Consider the following 19,049-nt stretch of genomic DNA (forward strand, 5'->3'; position numbering starts at 1 on the left):
TCTGAGGTTGTCCAAACACCAAATTCAATTTGAAAAAGTTGCCTTAGCGGTGGCCAGAAAGTGCATAACGGTTACCTGGAAATTTGAATCCCAACTAAGTACAGTACAATGGAACACAGAGATGCAGAGCTGTGTTCCCCTGGAGACAATTACCTATGATTTAAGAGGGAGACACGACAAGCTTGTAATAGTGTTGCAGCCATACTTGCATTACATTGAGGTGCAAGTGTGATCAACCTTCCCAATGCCTCTCTTGAAAGGAAACTGGACAATAGGGTCATAAGCCCAGGAATTTTAAGAATGAGAAAATAAGCCAGAGGTATGGCTGGCACCCTCCTTTTAAAAAAAATGTATTTGCCTTTTTATTTTTAGTAATTGTCTCTGTCTTTGCAAAGTTGGGGTGAGAAGGAGGAGATAGGGAGGGGGGGGGGGGAAGGACGATATAAATTGATCTGTAAAAGGGAAGGATTGATTCCCTGTGATGTTTGTTGTTTGAGTGTGTAAAATTTTCAAAAATAAAGAATAAATGAATGGGTTGTAGCTAGCCCAGTTACATCTTCGCCATCGGCAGCCTGGCCAACCCGAACTGGATCAACACCAGGGAGTCAGCAGCGTCCTGCAGCTGCACTGGGGCGTTCTGGAAGACCTGTCTTGGATCCCACCCACTGCCTTGTGGGAAAAGCCTCTTTAGGCAAAGGTGAGGAGAAGGCAATTCTGACTTCAAATCCCTGGGCTCGGGTCACCCAGCTGTCAGTATCTGGAAAGGGTCCCAGCTATGGGCAAATGGCATGTCAATCTGGCAGCAGGGGCTGGCAGCTGTGACAGAGCGTGGGAAACAGTTTCCATAGTGGTCTGCAGCAGCATACTCGGTGGGTGAAGGATCCATAAGGACAACAGCCAGAGAGCACGGTCCTGAAACAGATCACTGCGGGGCAATCCCGCGTCACTCTGGCTGTCGTGCCTCGCATTCCACCAGGCTCAGTGGCGTGGGACCCAGAGAGAGGCATTTGTTCTGGGCAAGCACTCCAAGTCCTTGCTCCGGCACACGGTGCCTAAAGCTAAAAAAAGCTACAAGGCATTGTGTTCATCTTCGCTTGCGAAGGGATTGGCCATGGATGGGATGGATGGATGTGAACATGTGGTTGAGAAGAGCTATATTGTTCATGCAGATCGGCACAATAAAGTGGGCCGGAATGTGCTGTAAAGTTCCATGTTCCAATGCAACGAGACAAGTGGGACCAACATGGTGGTGGGAGTGGGAATGAGCTGGGCCTGTGGAGTCAGTACTGTCAGAATCTGCTACGGGGTCGCAAAGCCATGAAAAGAAGACGTTGTTTTCACTGGAACCATGATCTCTTTCAGCGCCCCATCAAGCTGCCCCGTCAGCAGAGGACACCGCCCGGGACTCTGTTCTGCAACACCACCCACGGTGAGCCCCGTCGTCTAGAGGGAAACCCTCCTCCCCCACCCCATTACCTTGTCTACACTCCTTGAAATAGAACTGGCTGCTGTTCCACTGGTGGGGCGAAGGGAGGCAGTGATACCTATGGGATGCCTTGGCCACCCCCCACACCATCACCTCACCCCTGTCCTCCGACCAACACAGGAAAGCACGTGCCCTTCCTTCAGATCCCCATGTTCGTACAGGGTGGGACAAGCTTTCTCCTCACCCTCCCGATTCCCCTTCCACTGCATCTGGGTGGAGACACCCCAGTCCCCTTACGTGTCCCACTGACCCATTCAAGTGTCCCACTGACCCCCTACCACATGTCCCCCTGAACCCCCATGTGTCCCACTGAACCCCCTTACATGTCCCACTGATGCGCCCCTCATGTGTCCCACTGACCCTCCCTGACGTGTCCCATTGATCCCCCCACCACATATTCCACTGACCTTCCCTCACATGTCCCACTGACCCCGCCATTACTTAGATGCTATCATCAACTACAACAGTATACATCAGTCCCGATCCCTGTGACGTGCCCACCTTACCAGTGTCCCCTCCATGGTTGTCCACAGCAGGTTTCACCCCGATACCTATGTAGTGTACTCCTTAACCAGTGACCCCTCTAGAGTTGTCCACAGCAGGTCCCGATCCCTGTGTAGTGCACTCCTTAGCAGCTACTCCTCCAGTGTTGTCCACAGCAGAGTTTGCTCCGATCCCTGTGTAGTTCACTCCTTACCAGTGACTTCTCCAGAGCAGATCCAAATCCCTGTGTTGTGCACTCCTTACAAAATGACTCCTCCGATGTTGTCCACAGTAGTGTCCATCTCAGTGGCAAAGAGGAAAAAAGGAAGAGCTACTGCATGGGTGGACTTTATAGTACAGTAAGCCAGAGGGCTGGCCAGGGTCATCACTAGGTGATGTGCACTAATGACCCTCCACATTTCATACCACACCCTAATCACCTACTGACCCCCATCACCCACTGATCCATGCATGTTTCTATGATCCATTGACCCTCAGTGACTTCCCAACCTACTAACCCTGTTCACGTTGTCCTTCATCCTAGCTCTCCGTGGCTGAGCTTGGCTCCCACCCCTCCTCACTGATGGAAACCTATGCAATTTCTTTCCCACAGAACTTTGGACAGCCCCTGAACTTCGACACCTGTGGTCAAGGTGCACAAGCATCGAGCCTGTGGATTACAGTGCCAGGCGCAAGCTGGAGGTTGTTGAGTTGGAGGTGAGAAATTACACATGAGGAGGCCACTATGCCCTTCCTCACCTGTTTCCCTTCTCCACAAGATCACAATCGACTGAAAAGACCCACATCCCCACATTCACATCGTCCTCAGAAAACCTTTCACCCTCCCCTGCTTCCCCTCCCCACAGATCGCAAAGAACCTGTTTCTCTCTCTCAGACTCACAAACAGACTCCACCTCACCCTTTCCCTTTTAAAGAGTTCCTACAACCACCCCACCCTCTGAAATAGAAAAACACTTCCCCTCATCGCCATCATGACGAGGTGACCTCCTTGTTTTCAAATAGGGACTCGTCTCCCCCACCAACCTATTCGTGATTTCCCCTCACGAGAAAATTACCTAATTTGCCCTGCATCTGTTCAGATTAATCTCCTTTGAGTCAGACATGTTATGCTGACCTATTTTTAAAATTTTAAAATCTAAATTTGAATTTAGACATACAGCACCAAAACAGGCCATTTCAGCCCACGAGTCTGTGCAATCCAATTTACACCTAATTAACCTACAACCCGGTCCATTTTGAATGGTGGGAGGTAACCAGGGCTCCTGCGGAAATTCCACACAGACACAGGGAGAACATACAAACTCCTTACAGACAGCGTGGGATTCGAACCCCGGTCCCAATTGTTAACACTGTAGAGCTGTTGCACTAACCGATACATCATCTATTCAAAAATCTAATCCTTCACTACCTCACACATAGCACCCTCTATTTATTTGGATCCATGTGCCTGAGTATTTTAAATGTCCCTACTATACCAGCCTCCATCACCACACCATTCCAGACACCCCCCTCTCTCTGTGTAAAAAAACCCCAATCCTTGACATCTCCCCTAAATGCTCCTCTCTGCACCTCAACTGGATGATTTGCTTATTCTTACTTGCAGCAGCGGTACAAACGTTCACAGACTCCTAATAGAAAACTAATTGAATTACATTAAAAGAGACAATTAATACGATGACACATTAAGTTACATTTTATATTGTATATGGATATGTCTTAAAGGAGATCAATTGTAGCAGGTATTTTGTGTATGTCATGTACAAACCCTTCAAAACAGATCTCATTTAAAATGCCAGAGCTCTGTTCAAGCCAGACAGGCCCGGCTCCGGGTGCCTTTGCAAAAACTTTGAAGGATGCCGATAAGGACTTCACAGATAGGTTTTAATTCGATGTGATGTGGAGTAATGGATTATTGTTTTGGAAAAGCAGTTTTGTCTGAGTGCAGTTGGCTGTTCTAAAAGGTTCATGTGGTTTTCTCTGAGTGAGAGAGAGAGAGAGAGAAAATTCAGTTCTACAGTTCAGCAGCAGCTGGGACTGGAACAGGACAAGCTGGCAAGCTTGTGGACAAATCCCATTTTGAAGACAGGTTGTGAGTTCTTAGTTCAGCCTGGTCAAAGCCTTTGTGGTCCATACAAGAGGAGGTGGCTGGCTGTATAATGATTCCCTTGAAATAAGAGAAACAGAAAAGGATCTCTGTGGTGACCTGAAAGAAAGAGGTTATCATCTGGAAAACCCTAATGGTGCAAGTTTCTTCGGCAAGGTACTGACGTGGCTGTTCAGAAGGAATCAGTTGTGGGTGTACAATGAGCAAAAAATCTCTCTCTGAAAAACGACAAGAAGCCTGGTGAAATTCATGAATGTTAAATTCTGTGCACAATGTAGGAGTTGCCTAATGCCGGTGAGCTTGAAGGGGTGAAAGATGAGATTGGACTGTGAATCAAGGAACTTTTCTGAACTTAAACACATATTACCTACATGTATGCTTAGAATTAGAAGGGGGTTAAGTTAGGTTAAATTAATAGGGTTAAGTTAGGTTAAATTAATAGTAATAAGTTAAAGTTTAATCCTGTTTTCATGTTTAAAGATAATTAAAAGCAGCTTTTGTTTAAGTAACCATTTGTCTTGGTGAATTTCTATCATTGGGGTCATGTGGGCTCTTAACAATACTGAGGAGGGAATGAAGGGAGTTAGGAAAGAAGCTGAAAAGCAAGACCTCAAGGGTGGTAATCTCGGGGTTGCTGTCTGTGCCAAGTTCCAGGTGAAGGTAGGACTAGGAAGTTGTGGTAGACAAAAGTCGCTTTCAGGTGCATTCTCCACCAAGAATGCGCCTGCAGAAGCTGATGCAGACCTATGGAATGGTCATTCATGTGGCAGCCCTGAGTGCTGCGCTGTCCACCTGAAAGGGTCAGCTGTAGGAGAGGTGTCTCAGAGCGCACTCCGGCTCCTGTCCCTTCAGGACATTAGGGCAGGGGCAGCCAGCATGGGACGACAGGGCAGGGGTGGCCAGCGAGGGATGTCAGGGCAGGGGCGGCAGGCGGCAGACATCAGGGCAGGGGCAGCAAGCAGCAGATGTTGGGACAGGAGCTGCCGGTGCGGGACCGGGGCATCCTGCGCCAGGGGGCAGGGGCACTGGGGAGGTGGGCTGTCAGGAACCAGCCACTTTCAGGGGGCCTGCATTCAGGTGCCTAGGGGGACTTCAGTGCTCCAGCAATTATCCCTCTGGGAGGAGGGTTAGAAAGTGCGCCTCGGAGGCTCTTTCAGGTGGCCTCCAGATATCTGCATAGGGGTAGAATATGCGGCTTTACATCGGGGTATACTGGCCACTTGAAAGAGCCTAAATACATGGCTGAAGAGTTAGAGCAGGTGGCACGAATGCAGATTTGTGGATCATATGAATCTTCTAGGGAAGGTCTGACCTTTACAAAAAGGATGGGCTGCACCTGAACTGGAGAGGGACCAATATCCCAATATCCCACCTTTTGTATTCAGTTTTTCTGTTGTTCCACACTCCTGATCAAGGGTTCAGACCCAAAATATTCTTTTAATTCCTCTGGATGCTGCCTGACCAGTTGAGTTTCTCCAGCACTTTTTGTGCACTAAACCTGAACTTGTACGATAAATCATTGAAACGAAAGGTTGCAACCCCACAAGCCCCTCAATCCCATCACTAACCTCACAATTTTCCCTTCATTCCAGGTTCTGCGGGAGACCCTGGAACCAAGCATCCCACAGCTGACTTTGACAGGTAAGTGTCACTGTGCTCTACCATTCACCGTGTTCTCCTTTCTTGGTTTGTCCTTCCAAAATGCAACACCTGTTGTGAGTGAGGAAACAGATTTGGTAGGTCTCAAAGGCAAGGACTCTAGATACACAGTTTTGATAGTAAATGATTTTACCTTTAGAAGGCAAAACTTTGGAGAATGTACACACACACACTTAATGGTGGCCGTGAGAAAATAGTAGTGGCAATGGATCAACATGAACAGTTTAATAGTGATTGTGGGAAAAAGTAAATAGCAGCACTAAAATATACATGTACAATTAATAACAAACATGGGAAACTTTTATGGGAACAGTGCATACACATACACACATACAATTAAATGGGCAGATACAATAATAAAGGAAAAAAAATCACTACTATGCCCTTGATTCAGTGCAGGAACAGCTTTATGCTATTTAAGATCACTAATTAAATGCTCCCAACCCTTTAAAACAGCGCAATCTTACCAACAATTTCTCCAGTGTCCTTCCACGTTTCTAAGCTTTGAGTGAAGCAGGGTGGTCCCAAGCTGACAAAGAGGCTAGACGGCTGGGTGTCCAGCCCAGGTTGTTAGCAGGATGCACATGGGTTGGTGCCAGGAAGGTGAATCTATTTACAACAGCCACTGGCCCAAGGCCAAGTACAGACAGGCTGGAGAGACCAGTCCAGGTAATTTACATGGACCCAATGGCAAGGTGTGCACTAATGGGTAGGGCTGGCAGATGGTGTTTCCTCCAACTTGGTGAGAGCAGTACTATCATGTGACAGCTACAACCCTTCCCAATACAACACCTCACACTTGTCTGCATTAAATTCTATCTGCCACTTTTCAGCCCATTTTTCCATTTGGTCCAGATCCCTCTGCAAGCTTTGAAAACTTATTTGCTGTCCATAATATCTCCAATCTTAACGTCACCTGCAAACTTACCCTCCTGGCTGATGTATTCAGGGCCGGTCCTGCTATGAAAGCATGTGAGGGGGTATAAAACCAACTCCTGGTCGAAAGGGTTCAACACCTCCATGCGAACCCCCAATACAAGTATGTAGCTTACTCTGATGGGCACCAGGAAACGGTCTCCATCTGGGACCTTGCGCACACAGGGGCCCCGAGGAGCGCACCCACCAGGCAGCACCCCCTCCTTCTGCGGGTATGCAATACGTACCGTTGCATCCCAATCACACCCCTAGCAGGCTGACACAGTGCTGGAGGTCCAAAACTAGACAGCAAACCCAGCCGCAACCCCACAACCGGTGGTCCGCTGGTCAGTATGGAAGATCAAGTCACCAGACCAGCTTAACCTGTAAAACTTTGTGCCCCACGTCACCCCGCCAGACAATAAAAGAAACGGGGTGAATGTGGTAGAACTGCTAATTTCCTGTTTCTGCCCCAGAAAGCCAGGTCGCAGCACAGGACGAGGACATTGTCCATTGTGACTCATTCTCGGCCTCTCGAGTTATTTACTGTGTGTCACTTACTATAGTCAACGTTTGCACCCCAACTCTGACTAATCCTAGTGAAGTCAAGGAGACATTTTACAGTGAGTTGCCATCAGTAGTGTGCCAACTTCTGTTGTAAAAGGCTACTACATCAGTAGTGTGCCAACTTCCCAGCTGCTGTTGCTGGGAGACTTTAATGCTCGGGTTGGCCAGGAGTCTACTCTTGGCTTGGTGTGATCCAATGCTAAAGGATTGGTAACAGTAACAGTTTACTGCTTGTCTTGATGTGCACAGAATTCAAACTGTGCATTACTGTACTAACACACTGTTCATTGCTCAAATGCACATGGATGCATCCACGATCTAAAAGCTGGCATCTCATTGACTACGTCATCACCCAACAAACGAGATATCTCTGATGTTCATATCACCAGAGTTAAGTATGGAGCAGAGTGCTCAACTGATCATCAAATGCAGTGATCGTATCTATATTTATTGTTCAAACTTCCACAAAGACTGATTGCTTTTAAACCAGCCAAAAAGCAGAACACCGCCAAATTGAAACACGGTGTGTGAGTGAAATCCTCTATGGAAACTGCTCTAAGCAGACTGGTTGAGAATCCACCAGACAGTATTTCTGAGCGTTGGAATGGTTTCAAAGAAACGGTCGACAGCTCTGCGCAGGACACCTTGGGGAAGATCAAGCGCAAGCATCAGGACTGATTGATGCAAACAACTAATCTGTGCAAGACCTTCTAAGAGCGAAGGCAGTTGCACACCAAGCTCTTTTTCAACACTCAAACTCACGTTCCAAAAAACATACCTTTTTGAGTGCAAAATAAACTTTGCAGAGGCTTCTCAGAGCTATGAAAGATCAGTGGTGGGTGAACAAGGCCAAGGAGTTATAAGCCTTCGCTAACTGTAATGACTCAAGAAACTTCTACGGAGCAATCAAGGTTGTGAGTGGTCCATCAAAGCAAGGTACCTCATAAGTTCACTGAGAATTAAGAGCACACGAAAAGATGGCAGAAACACTTCCATGAACTGTTGAATAGTCCAGGAACTAATAGGGAGATCTCTAACTGTATCACCCGCAAATGGGGTAGAAGGAGATCATTAGGAATAGTGGGCAGGATGTTGGACAGAATCACCCACTGCTCAGCAGAATCAAAAGGGTCCACCTGCAGGAACATCCCGCCCATCTCAAACCCCTTACTAATGGCCATGGCCGCTGCCTTAGCAGTTTTTAAATCAATCACAGCCTTCCTGTCCATCTTTGCAGTTGCTTCTATGGTTGAGGAGCCATCAACCCTCACCATCACCTTTATGTAGTCTTCAGTTTTGAGAGTCGGGGGCAAGTAGATCTTTTCCACGTGCCCATCATCCAGATCCAAAAGGATTCCGGGTCACAGGGGCCACTGAAGCTGCTACTGCAGCTTAGCTCCTGGAGGGCCCAGGTCTTTCAGGAGATTGGGTGGGCATTTTGAAACAGTACAGAATCCAAGATGAGATAGAGAAAGTTCTTTGCTGATTGGAGAGAGTTGAAGGGAAGTCCTCCGTCCGCCATGTGAGCTGGCTACCTGACAATCTGCCAGCGCCTCCCAGGCTTTCAGGCCTTCGAAATACCACTGATTTACCTTCGTTAACCAATGGCTAAGGTTAACAAATAAAGGAACTGGCAGGGGAATCAACGACTTTGAAATATTAACAAGCAAATTAGGTAAAAACCCGATGTTTTGAGGTGGAGGAGGTCCACCCTGGCAGGCTGCCAGCCAATTACGGTCCACATCATTGGAAAAGCAGGGATAACTTCCGAAGCAGCCAACTCTTCTTCACGAAAAGTCCTTCAGAGCACACCGACAATACTAACACAAATCCCCCTTCGGTCTCAGAGCCTTTTACAACAGGAGTGATTCAGTATCTTCCAAATTCCTTCCCAGCGATGCAGTCTGTGGCTTCACTCTGTTTCTGACCCCAGGAGTATGTGATGTGATGGTGCAGAGGGAGCTTTACTTTGCATCCAACCCTAACCCTGGGGGAGTGTGATGGGATAGTCTGGAAGGAACTTCACTCTGTGGCTGAACCCAGGAGTGTATGATGGGACGGTGTAGAGAGCTTCATTTTGTGTCCGATCCTGACCCCAAGAGTGGAGGGAGCTTCACTTTGTGTCTAGCCCTGACCCTGGGAGTGTGTGATGGGACAGTGTGGAGGGAACTTCACTTTGTGTCCAGCTCTGACCCTGGGAGTGTGTGATGGGACAGTGTGGAGGGAGCTTCACTTTGTGTCTAGCCCTGACCCTGGGAGTGTGTGATGGGACAGCATGGAGGGAGCTTCACTTTGTGTCCAGCCCTGACCCTGGGAGTGTGTGATGGGACAGTGTGGAGGGAGCTTCACTTTGTGTCCAGCCCTGACCCTGGGAGTGTGTGATGAGAGAGTGTGGAGGGAGCTTCACTTTGTGTCCAGCCCTAACCCTGGGAGTGTGTGATGGGACAGTGTGGAGGAGCTTCACTTTGTGTCCAGCCCTGACCCTGGGAGTGCATGATGGGACAGTGTGGAGGAGCCTCATTCATTTGCAGAACAGCTGACCTTGTCTCACTCCACCTTTCCTCAGGATCATTAGACGAGTCAGAGCCCGAAACATCTCGGCCCCTCATCAAGACGCCAGAGGATATCAGGTGAGCTCTGTGCTGCAGGATCCTTGGACCTGGTGTCAGGGGAAGGGCGAGTGGGGATGTGGGTGCATCGCCTGGAGAAAGGGGTTCTTCAGGGGTTAGTGAAAGCTTAAATCCATAGATGAAATAGGATGGAGTAACCTCTTGGGAAAGGCTGAACCAGCCCAGGGAGATGGAGCTCACTTCCACCAGAGCTCACGACACAATTGACAGTGATGGAAGTGATTCTATTCTTTCATGTAATTATATAAGCATGATATATAAATCTTTCTATGCTGTACACACACACACACACACACACACACACACACACACACACACACACACACAGAGTCAGTATTAACTACTTCTCCAATTTCCATCAACTCCTTCCTTGAGTCTCTCTTTCTCAAGCCCTCTATCTCCTTTCCTTCATCACCACACCCTTTCATTCCCTCTCCATTCAGAGAGATACTTCCTTCCCCTTATCATAGCTTTTTCTAATCTCCCATCCCACCTGTATCCACAGGTAACCTCTCTCCTGATAGTCTGTACACCTCCCTCCACCTTTCTATTCAGGCACCTGTCTGCTTTTTGCTTATCCCTTCACCAAGGGACCAGTCCCTAGACGATGGTTCCACCTTACTTCCTATGGATGCTGTGTGACCCGCAGAACTTCTCCAGCACGTTTGTGAATTGCAGTACTCCAAGTGTGGTCTGACCTGAGTTTAATGGAACTGGAACATCGCCTCACAGCTCTTGAACTCAATCCCAACAAACGAAGGCCATCACACCTCTCAGGTACATCTTCTTAGCCATCCTATCAATGTGCACGCCATCCTTGAGGGATCCATGGACTTGGAAGACAGACAGCTCCTGCAGCAGTGCAGGACTGATGCTCTACTGAGGAAGCTGCATGCCCTGACAACAGGTGCCCCAGGGACATCTGGGGGAGATAGTCTGTAGGTGATAAGTTGATGATGAGACTTTATTGTTATACACACAAGGCACAAATCCACTGATATTCTTCTTGCTGACATGGTATGTAAAGAACACACACACACTCACCCACACCCCCCTAAAACACACACACACACACACACACACACACACACAAATATTCTCAGCTAAACGAGAAAGTCTGCAGACTCCAGGGCTGAGTGCAATATACAAGCCCATTGGAGAACTCAGGTCGTGCAAGATTTATAGCAAGTGAAGAGTAACCAACCTTCAGGCATGAGCCCTTCAAATGGAGTATGGAAAACGGGCAGGTGCCTAAATAAGAAGGTGAGTGGAGGAAGGGTAGGGAGAGGAGTCCAGGCTAATGGGTAAGAGGTCACAAATTGACACAGATGGGAGGGTAGAGAGACAGGGAGAAGGCAGCTCTCTGAATGATGGGAAGGGGATGGGGAGCTGGAGGAAAGAGAGAGGGATAGGGGAAAGGAGAGAGGGATAGGGGAAAGAGGAATAGGGGAAAGAGGGAGGGATAGGGGAAAGGAGAGAAGGATAGGGGAAAGGAGAGAGGGATAGGGGAAAGGAGAGAGGGATAGGGGAAAGGAGAGAGGGATAGTGGAAAGAGAGGGATAGGGGAAAGGAGAGAGGGATAGGGGAAAGAGGGAGGGATGGGGGAAAGGGAAGGATAGGGGAAAGGAGAGAGGGATAGGGAAAAGAGAGGGATAGGAGGAAAGGAGAGAGGGATAGGGGAAAGAGAAAGGGATAGGGGAAAGAGAGAGGCTGAGGGTGGGGTTTCATGGAATCTGGAGAAGTCAATGTCAATACTGTTTGGTTGGAGAGGGCGCAGTAACAGGTATTATTCCCCCAGTTTGTGGGTGGCCTCAATCTGACAGACCTGCCAAATATTTACAGTGGCAGGTCACACCAAATAAAATGATGGGGCAGGCAGGTCTGGAGGTCCAAGGGTCATTTGTGATTCAGTTCTGCTCTGTACTCAGGCCTCCCACGGCGGAGGAGGAGGAGATGCTGCCAACAGTGATGGAGGTCAGCGAGACGCTGGGAGTGTCGCCGGGGCGGATGGTCCCTCCTGGAGAGGACAACATTACTGAGCAATGCGTCATGGAGTGGGTACCGACCGTCTGCTGTGGGCCGGGGAGGGTGGGGGGGAGAGAGGGGAGTGGGGACAGTGGGGGGAAGAGGGGGGGAGTGGGGATGGAGAGGGGATTGGTGGTGGACGGGGAGAGGGGGGTTGGTAGGAGGAGAGAGACCATAACACATAGGACCAAAATAGGTTCTGAACCCATCGAGTCTTCTCCACCATTTAATCATTTTCCCACAGCCCCAGTCTTCTCCCCAAAACTATTGATGCCTTGGCTAATCAAGAACCCAATGATGTGACCTCCACAACCACCCGTGGCAACAAATTCCACAGATTTACCACCCTCTGGCTGAAGAAATTCCTACACATTTCTGTTCTAAGTTCAATCTTGAAGTTGTGCCCTCTTGTTCTAGGCTCTCCTTCCATGGGAAACAACCTTTCTACACCTATTTTGGCCATGCCTTTCCCTTTCAACATTCAAAATGTTTCAATGAAATCCCCCTTATTCTCCTAAATTCCAACGAATATAGGTCAAGAGCTGTCAAGCACTCCTCATGATAACCTTTTCATTCCCAGAATCATCCTAGTGAACTTACTTTGTATCCTCTCCAATTTCAGCACATTTTTCCTACAATGAGGAGCTCAAAACTGGACACAATGCTCCGTGAATTCTCACTAGTGCCTTATGAAGCCTCAACATCGAATCCCTGCTCTTATATCCTATTCCTCTCAAAATTAATGCCAACATTGCATTTGCCTTCTTCACCAGTGCAAGTTTATCTTTGGGCTATCCTGCACAGGGACTCCCAGATCCCTTTGCAACTGGGGGTTTTCAATTTTCTCCCCATTTGAAAAATAGTCTGCCCATTTATTTTTTCTGCCAAAGCACACTTTTCCAATATTATATTTAATTTGCCACTTCTCAGCCCATTCTCCAAAACTAAGTTCTGCAGCCTCCACATTTCCCCTACACTACCTGCTCCTCTACCTACCTTCATGTCATCAGAAAACCTGGCCACAAAGCTATTCATTCCTTAATCCAAATCATTAATATAGGACATTAAAAGAAGAGGCCCCAAAACATATCCTTGTGAAACCCCACGAGCAACTAGAAGCCAATCAGAATATGATCCCTGTACTCCTACTCTCTGCTTCCTGCCAACCAACCACCCAATGCTCTAACCACACTGGTATGTTTCCTGTAATACCATGGGTTATTATCTTGTTTGTAGACTCATGTGCAGCACCTTGTCACATGGCTCTGATTATCCAAATACATCCACTGCATTTCCCTTATCCAGGCATCTTGTTACTTCCTTAAAGAATTTCAGTAGGTTTGTCAAGCAAGATTTTCCTGTAAGAAAACCATACTGGCTTTGGCCTATCCTGTCATATGCCTCTAAGTACTCCATAGCCGCATCCTTTACAATTGACTCCAACATCTTCCCAACCACTGATGTCAGGCTTACTGGCTTATAATTTCCTTCTCTGTCTCACTCCCTTCAACGTCAGGCTTACCGGCCTATAATCTCCTTCTCTGCCTCATTGTCTTCTTGAATAGTGGGGTGACATTTGCAATTTTCCGATCCTCTGAGACTATGCCAGAATCTATTGATTCCTGATAGATCATTACTAATGTCTCCACAATCACTACTGCTACCTCTTTCAGAACCCAAAGGTCCAATCCATCTGGTTCGGAAGACTTCTCCATCCTTCCACCATTCAGCTTTCTGAGCACTTTCTCCCTTGAAATAGTAACTGCATTCATTTCCTTTCCCTGATACCTTTCAACATCTGGCATACTGTTAATGTCTTCCACTGTGAAGACTAATGCAAAATATTCATTTATTTTCTCCAGCATCATTTTTTAGTAGTCTTAGATCTACTCTCACCTCTCTTTTTTTCTTTATATACTTGAAGATGCTTTTTGTATCCTCTTTGGTAACAGACAGGTCTTTCCATCTTTGGAAATCCTCCTCTATCTTTCCAAGCAGTGGGAGATAGTTAAGTTTACACAAATTTTGTAAGTTACTATCCACCATTATTCCAGTTTCCATTTAAACTGGCTTCCTTTTTGATATCTTTCATAGTCAAAAGTTGTTAACTGTGTTGCAGTGCGAAATGAAGAATGAGAAAATGATCAGATGTAATTGAGTCGAAGTTCAATAAAAGTCGTTTACTCAGTCATGCGCAGCTTTTTAAAACCCCATGTTCCAAATTACATCTTCGCATGGTGATGTCACTCAGAACTTCCCGAGCCGGTTCGATTAAGCCTCCATTAAGCCACTACATGCATCCCCAACAGAATCAGTGATAGGAGGCTAAACCTCTGATGACATTATTGTCCACTGCTCTTGGGCAGTTGTCCGCACATTTGCATCAGGGGACGTGGCAAGGGCCGATCAAGGTCGAGGTGATCAGGCTTTAATTAGTCAATCGTAATTGTCTCTGGATGTCTCGCAATGTCCAGTACACAAGTTGTATGATTGTTTTGTAGCACTCTGAAGGGGCCTCATATGGCCTCTGCAAGGGTGGCCCATGTCCACCTCTATACACAAACACAAATTCACAGTCTGGAAGTTCCTTTAGGATGAAGGGTGTCATTGTTTCATGCCTGCATGGGAACTAAGGCAAGTTTTCCAAGCTACCGACAGCCCCCCTCCCCACTGCCTGACAGCTTCCCCTGCACTGCTGCCTGAAGCCCCCTCCCCACTGCCCAATAGCTCCCCTCCCTGCTGCCCAACAGCTGCCCTTCCCACTGCCTGACAGCCTCCCTCTCCACTGCCTCACTGACCCTGCCCTACTGAGGAAGGGAGGTTGGCGGAAGCTCTGGAGAGGCTGCAGAGAAGATTTACCAGGATGTTGCCTGCATTGGAAAATAAGTCTTATGAGGCAAGGTTAGCAGAGCTGGAACTTTTCTCTTTGGAGTGTAGAAGGATGAGAGAAGACTTAATAGAGGTTCTACAGGATTATGAGAGGCACAGACAGCCAGCATCTGTTTCCTTGGGCAAACACCAGAGGACATAGTTAAAGGAGAGAAGTTTAGGGGAGCCATCAGGGGTAAGCTCTTTTACCTAGAGAGTTGTGGGTGCCTGGAATGCCTTGCTGGGGATGGTGATCGAAGCTGAAATATAGGGGCATTTAAGAGTCTTAGATGAAAGAAAAGGATGAAAGGAAAATAGAGGGGGGGTTGGGAGGGTTTAGTACTTTTTAGAAAATAATATGAGTCGGCACAACATCAAGGGCCGAAGGGTCTGTACTGTGTTGTATTGTTCTATGTTTTATGAATTAAGTCCTAACCTGTTTAATTTTTCCATGTAACTCAGCTCCTGAACACCCAGAAACATCCTAATAAATCTTCTCTGCACTCTTTCAATCTTACAGACATCCTTCCTGTAATTTGTCAAAATGCACCATTACTTCAAATTTGGCCTCACCAATGTCTTATACAACCTCACCATAATATACCAGTACTCAATACTTCGATTTATGAAGGCTAAGATGCCAAAAGCTTTCTACCTGTGATGCCACTTTCAGGGAACCGCGTATCTGTATTCACAGATCACTTTATTCCTCCGCACTCCTCAGTGCCCTTCCATTTACTATGTATGCCCTTCCAAAATGCAACACCTCACACTCATCTGCCATTTTCTGGTCCATTTTTCTAGTTGGTCCAGATCCCTCTGAAAGCTTTGAAAGCCTTTCTTGCTGCCCACAATGCCTCCAATCTTAGTGGCATCAGCAAACATGCCACATTTACCACATTACCACATATGGACAACAAACAACAATGGTCCCAGCACTGATCCCTGAGGCCCACCACTAATCACAGACCTCCAGTCTGAGAAGCAATCATCCACTAGCACTCTCTGTCTTTCCCCATTCAGCCAATTTGGAATCCAGTTTACAACCCTCATGGATATCTAGTGTCTGAACCTTCTGAACTAACCTCCCATATGAGACCTTCTCAAAGGCCTTACTAAACTCCATGTAGACAACATCCACAGCCTTTCCTTCATCTACTTTCTTTGTAACCTCAAAAAACTCTAAGATTTGTTAAACATGACCTACCTTGCACAAAGTCATGTTGACTGTCCTTAATCAACCCTTGGCTGTCCAAATACTTGATCTCTCAGATACCCAGCCTGTAATTTCATCGTTTACTTTTGGAGCCTTTTTTAAGCAACGGTACGACATGAGCTGTCCTCAATACTCCGACATCTCACCCGTGGCTAAGGACATTTTAAATATCTCTGCACAAGTATGCAGTTTCTCCAAACTGTGTCCTAACTTGTAAGAAACACACAGAAGAAATCCTTTAGTAAAGTTTACCACTTCTTCAGTGTCCTTGGTAATGCTATTGATGACGTTTGTGCATCTTTCTTTGAAGTGTTCTAAACATTCTGAATCCATTCTGAATTCCAAATCCAATTTCTAACTTTCTATTGTCTTATCTTCCATCTTTTATTGACTAAAACATTGTAGTGACTATTTTCCTTTATGATCATTTGTTGTCCATGACTCATTCAAACAAATCTGTACTAAAGTTGAGGTGAGTTTTCCACAGTTTATTAAACATTATATCAGTTACTACATTATTACAAGCCACAAAAACCTGTTAGATGGTACTAAACAATGATTAAATGGTCAATAAAAGTTGTTGGAATACTTAAGTCTCTCCATTTTTTGTAGAACAAAGGAAACCTAACTGAATGTTTATCTCAAACACACAGAGAAAGCTAGCTATAACCTTGAAGTAAAGTTGTTACTAGGATACAGCATGAAATATGTCAACATTTACTGGATGCTTGCAGAATTTGCTTGCAACTTGCATTTTAACCCTTACACCGCCCTTTTACGGTAAAGGAGTCCCAGTCAATATGTGAAAGTTAAAATCTCCTACTATCACAACTTCCTGCTTCTTTCATTAGTCCGCTATCTCTCTACAGGTTTGCTCCTCCAATTCTCCCTGACTATTGGGTGGTCTATATTACAGTGCAATCACACCTTTCCTGTTCCTCAGCTCCATCCACATGGTCCTGTCTAAGCACAAGCAATGCTCCTACTCCCCCTTTATCCCTCCCTTCTATGATGTCTGAAACCTCGGAACATTGAGCTGCCAGTCCTGCCCTTCCTGCAACCAAGTCTCACTAATTCATGCCCTAAGCTCATCTGCCTTTCTGACAATACTTCTTACATTGAAATAACTACATCTAAAAACAATTCTATCACGTACAGACCTTTGATTTATGCCTATACATGCAGTCCTCTTGAATGACCTTTATCCTCCTTCACATCACAATCTGTACTAACACTCTGGTTCCCATTCCCCTGCCAATCTAGTTTAAACACCCCCATGCCACCCCCACCCCCCCCAGAGTAGCACTTGCAAACCCACCCGCAAGGATGTTAGTCTCCCTCCAGTTCAGGTGCAAACCATCCGGTTGGAACAGGTCCCACCTTCCCTGGAACAGACCCCAATTGTCCAAAAACATGAAGCCCTCCCTCCTGCAACATCTCTTTAGCCACATAGTTAGATGCATTAACTTCTTATTTCTAGCCTCACTAGCACATGGCACGGGTAGTATCCCTAAGAATGCAAACCTGGAGGTCCTGTCCTTCAACTTTTCACCCATATCATTGGTCCCTACATCTGGCTGCTCACCCTCCCTTCTGAGAATACCAAGAACTCATTTGAGATATCATGGACCCTAGCACCAGGGAGGCAAAAGACCATACGGGATTCTCAATCTCTCCCACAGAACCACTTATCTGTCCCCCTATTGAACCTCCTCCACTTATCCCTCCTTCCTTTCTAAGCTGAGGGTCCAGTCTTGGTGTCAGAGATGTGACCACCAACAGTTCCCGAAAAGGGAAAATTATTGTTGAAAGGAACAGCCACAGGGGTACTCTACTCTCTCTGTCTATTCCCCTTCCCTCTCCTATCAGTCACCCAGCTGCCTGCCTCCTATCTTTTAGGGGTGTTTGTCTCCCTGAAACTTCTGTCTTTCGATTGATCTATTCAGCTCAAGTTTCCTAACTCGATCCCCAACCCCCCCCCCCTCCCTGAAGAAGCAGACTATTAGTATTAAGAACTGTTAGTAGTGAGATCATGGAAAATATATAGATTATGAGGAAGTAGTATTGGCTATTTTAAAGAGAAGCAAGGTGGATAAATCTCTTGGTCCTGACAAGATATTCCCTAGGACCTTGAGGGGCGTTAGTGTAGAAATAGCAGGGGCTCTGACAGAAATATTTAAAATGTCATTAGCCACAGAGGAGGTGCCAGAGGATTGGAAGGTAATTCATATTGTTCCACTGTTTACAAAAGGCTCTAAGAGTAAACCAGATAATTATAGGCTTGTGAATCTGACATCAGTGGTAGGTAAATTAATGGACAGTGTTCTTAGGGATGAAATATACAATTATTTGTATAACCACGGATTGATTAGGAGTAGTCAACATGGTTTTGAGTGTGGTAGTTCATGTTTAACAAATCAAACTTTTCGAGGAGGTTACGAAGAAGGTTGATGAAGGGAAGGCTGTTTATGTTATCTATATAGTCTTTAGTAAGGCCTTTGACAAGGTTCCACCTCAGAGATTAATTAGGACGGTTCAATCATTAGGTATTAATGTTGAAATAGTGAAATAGATTCAAAATGGTTGAATGGGAGATGCCAGAGAGTAGTGGTTGAAAATTGTTTGTCAACTTGGGAGGACAATGACGAGTGGAGTGCCTCAGGAATCGGTATTGGGTCCATTGTTGTTTGTCATATTGTTATGAGCCCAGAGGATCCCAAAACCCAGCAGCAATAGAAATTCACCAAGACAAATACTTAAACAAACGTTGCTTTTAATTATCTTTAAACATGAAAACAGGATAAAAAAAATAACATTACTATTAACCTAACTTAACCCCTTCTAATTCTAAGTGCACGTGTACGTAATGTGTATGTGTAAGTTCAGAAAAGTTCTTTGATTCACAGTCCAATCTCACTTCTCACTCCTTGAAGTTCACTGGTATCAGGCAATTCTTATACCGTACACAGAATTTAACATATATAAATTTCACAAGGCTTTGGTGCTTGAAAGGTAAATGGTTACCACTCAGGAAGGTTCTTGTCGGTTTTCACAGAAAGATTTGTTGCTTGTTGG

At 46.3% G+C, this 19,049-nt stretch overlaps 1 protein-coding gene across 6 annotated transcripts in view; it reads left to right on the forward strand.

Annotated features, from left to right (window-relative positions):
- The window catches only part of rec8b (REC8 meiotic recombination protein b), a 139,819-nt gene that overhangs the window by 49,135 nt on the left and 71,635 nt on the right, over positions 1–19,049 (forward strand). For all 6 annotated transcript variants that reach the window (XR_011347731.1, XR_011347732.1, XR_011347733.1 and 3 more), the window contains 5 exons: positions 1,363–1,429; positions 2,583–2,686; positions 5,687–5,735; positions 9,802–9,865; positions 11,794–11,919. Coding sequence is in view for 3 of the 6 variants with exons in the window: in XM_069907591.1 (XP_069763692.1) it covers positions 1,363–1,429; positions 2,583–2,686; positions 5,687–5,735; positions 9,802–9,865; positions 11,794–11,919 (410 nt within the window). In the remaining 3 variants the exon portion in view is untranslated. The remainder of the gene's footprint in view (positions 1–1,362; positions 1,430–2,582; positions 2,687–5,686; positions 5,736–9,801; positions 9,866–11,793; positions 11,920–19,049) is intronic.

This window comes from Narcine bancroftii, chromosome 13 (assembly GCF_036971445.1).
Source record: "Narcine bancroftii isolate sNarBan1 chromosome 13, sNarBan1.hap1, whole genome shotgun sequence".
NCBI classification, from domain to species: domain Eukaryota; kingdom Metazoa; phylum Chordata; class Chondrichthyes; order Torpediniformes; family Narcinidae; genus Narcine; species Narcine bancroftii.